The sequence below is a fragment of the Sinocyclocheilus rhinocerous genome, unplaced genomic scaffold, assembly GCF_001515625.1.
Source record: "Sinocyclocheilus rhinocerous isolate Xijiao unplaced genomic scaffold, SAMN03320098_v1.1 scaffold1285, whole genome shotgun sequence".
NCBI classification, from domain to species: Eukaryota; Metazoa; Chordata; class Actinopteri; order Cypriniformes; family Cyprinidae; genus Sinocyclocheilus; species Sinocyclocheilus rhinocerous.
The window spans coordinates 427,615-429,768 of NW_015645559.1; the positions used below are offsets into that span (position 1 = coordinate 427,615).

The following is a 2,154-nucleotide window of genomic DNA, read 5'->3' on the forward strand; positions in this document are numbered from 1 at the left end:
TGCGCACACTGTCCCCATGTGCACCTCGTGGAAAGCGACTCATTGTAGCGGAAGGCTTTCAATGTGGGGAGCGCGGCAGTGAACTTTATTTAGAGCAAGAAAAATTATCAAAATGTTAGTGTTATTTGAAACTGCCGCTGGCTATGCCATTTTCAAGGTAAGCATATTTGTTATGTCGTTAAGAGTGATATGTTTTGCAGAAGTATTCATAGATTTTGGGTTTACTATTAGCTAGCCAGCATAGTTAGCAGTGCTATCAGACCAATAATTTTCAGAAAGTCGCGAGTTAGCGTTAAACATTTGAAGTATTTTCGTGTATATGCGTGCTGAGTGTTTTTGTAACTATGTAATTTTGAAGTGAGGTCAGTGAGTTTTGGGCCAGCGTGTGTCCTGTGGCCTGCGCCGCAGCACAGCCACGTTGTGTCTTTGGGGCTGCTTATGAGAGCTCTTCACTGTTTGTTCTTCGCGTTAGGATGATTTTTAAATTAATCAGTCGTGGACAATGTAATTTAGTTCTTGCACAAAATTTTATAGAGCCGAGAAATGCTGTTTTACATAAGTACGCAGCTCTTTACATGTGATTACCGGTGCAAGGGTCCACATGGTCGCTCATGTCGAGCACTCTATGGATTGAGTTTAGGCATCTCAAAAATGACAGATAGATGGATTGTGTCAGTACATTTTAATCATCAGCTTTTTGTTTTGTGCAGGTCTTGGATGAACAGAAACTCCAGCAGGTGGACAGCCTGTGGAAGGAGTTTGAAACGCCTGAAAAAGCCAACAAAGTGTGAGTTGTACTTTTGTGAATGTAATTTTCGTGCTGTGTTTCGTCTAAGTAATGTCCATGATAATAAACCATTTTGTTTATGGTAGAAATACACATCTTCACCTTTCACACTTTCATGGGAAACTTGGAAATATCAGAGAACCTTAAAATGCTCGTTTACATGACCAGAAAGGTGATTAAGTCTTGAACACAAGTTATTTTAAATGTTTTTGAAATCTTTACTTGGTAGTCAAAAACAACTGGGAATCTCACCGCATTTACCTGGTTAAAATGTGTGGGAAAACTAAAAAAATCTTGGTAATCCGTCACTGTGTCATAATCTCTGAATATTTCATTTCTTTTTATTCTCATTTCTGCATTATCTGTAACACCCCATGTATGTTTTTTTTTCAGTGTAAAACTGAAGCACTTTGAGAAGTTTCAGGATACAACAGAAGCTCTTGCAGGTAACTATGCTGAACTGAAACATCAGCACCTTTAGTGCTTTGTTTATGGATGCAAAGCCATTTGACTGTCCTTCAGCTGTGTGTCTATGATGTATCTGTATATCTGACTCATGCATGAGGTCACTAAACAGTTATTCGTCACTACCACTGAGACCACAGATTTCACTTAATTCATGTGTTTCTAAATATAAGATTAAAATGTAAGACAACATGAATATTAAAAAGCACACTCATTCAAAATTCTTTTCTTTTGCCTGTCGATATCAGCGGCCACAGCGATGGTGGAGGGGAAATTGGGGAAAAGTCTGAAAAAAGTTCTCAAGAAAGTTGTGGCCAAAGAGGCTCATGAACAGCTGGCCATTACTGATGCAAAACTAGGAGGAGTCATTAAGGTAAATGGTGGGTTTTCTAAATGTTGGGGGAAATATAAGTACAGACCAGTGCAGGTTGCTATATGCATTCCATATGAAATCCTGTTAAAGATATTTGCTCTATGAAACACTACAAGCTGTGATGATGATGACCTTTGCGTCATGTTGCTGAAAATTCATGAGGCTTTTTTGTCACTACCTCATCTGAGCTTGTGTTTACTCCTGGAAGTATCGTTTGGTTGTGGTAGAGTTATGGTTAAACATCAGGGCTGGTAATGCAAAGCTTGTGTGACTGTCACTGTAGTTCTCTGCTGTTTGTTCACTGGAAGTCCCTTTAGCTGAAACTCGTTTTCCGCCCCCTGCAGGAGAAGCTGAACCTGAGCTGTGTGCACAGCCCTGCTGTGGCTGAGCTCATGAGAGGCATCAGAAACCAGATGGAGGGGCTTATCACAGGTCTTCCTGCCAGAGAGATCAGTGCCATGTCTCTCGGTTTGGCCCACAGGTTAGTTTACAGTTAAAAATCAACAGAAATCTCCTCTTTTTTTTTTTT

At 40.1% G+C, this 2,154-nt stretch overlaps 1 protein-coding gene across 2 annotated transcripts in view; it reads left to right on the plus strand.

The window, feature by feature from the left end:
* The window catches only part of LOC107706660 (nucleolar protein 58-like), a 7,809-nt gene continuing 5,655 nt past the window's right edge, over positions 1 to 2,154 (plus strand). The window contains exons 1-5 of one of the 2 annotated variants that reach the window (XM_016510445.1): positions 1 to 157; positions 711 to 787; positions 1,181 to 1,233; positions 1,501 to 1,625; positions 1,970 to 2,106. In XM_016510445.1, the coding sequence (XP_016365931.1) occupies positions 113 to 157; positions 711 to 787; positions 1,181 to 1,233; positions 1,501 to 1,625; positions 1,970 to 2,106 (437 nt within the window). In that variant the 5' untranslated portion in view covers positions 1 to 112. The remainder of the gene's footprint in view (positions 158 to 710; positions 788 to 1,180; positions 1,234 to 1,500; positions 1,626 to 1,969; positions 2,107 to 2,154) is intronic. The other variant, XM_016510444.1, reaches the window with a different exon arrangement.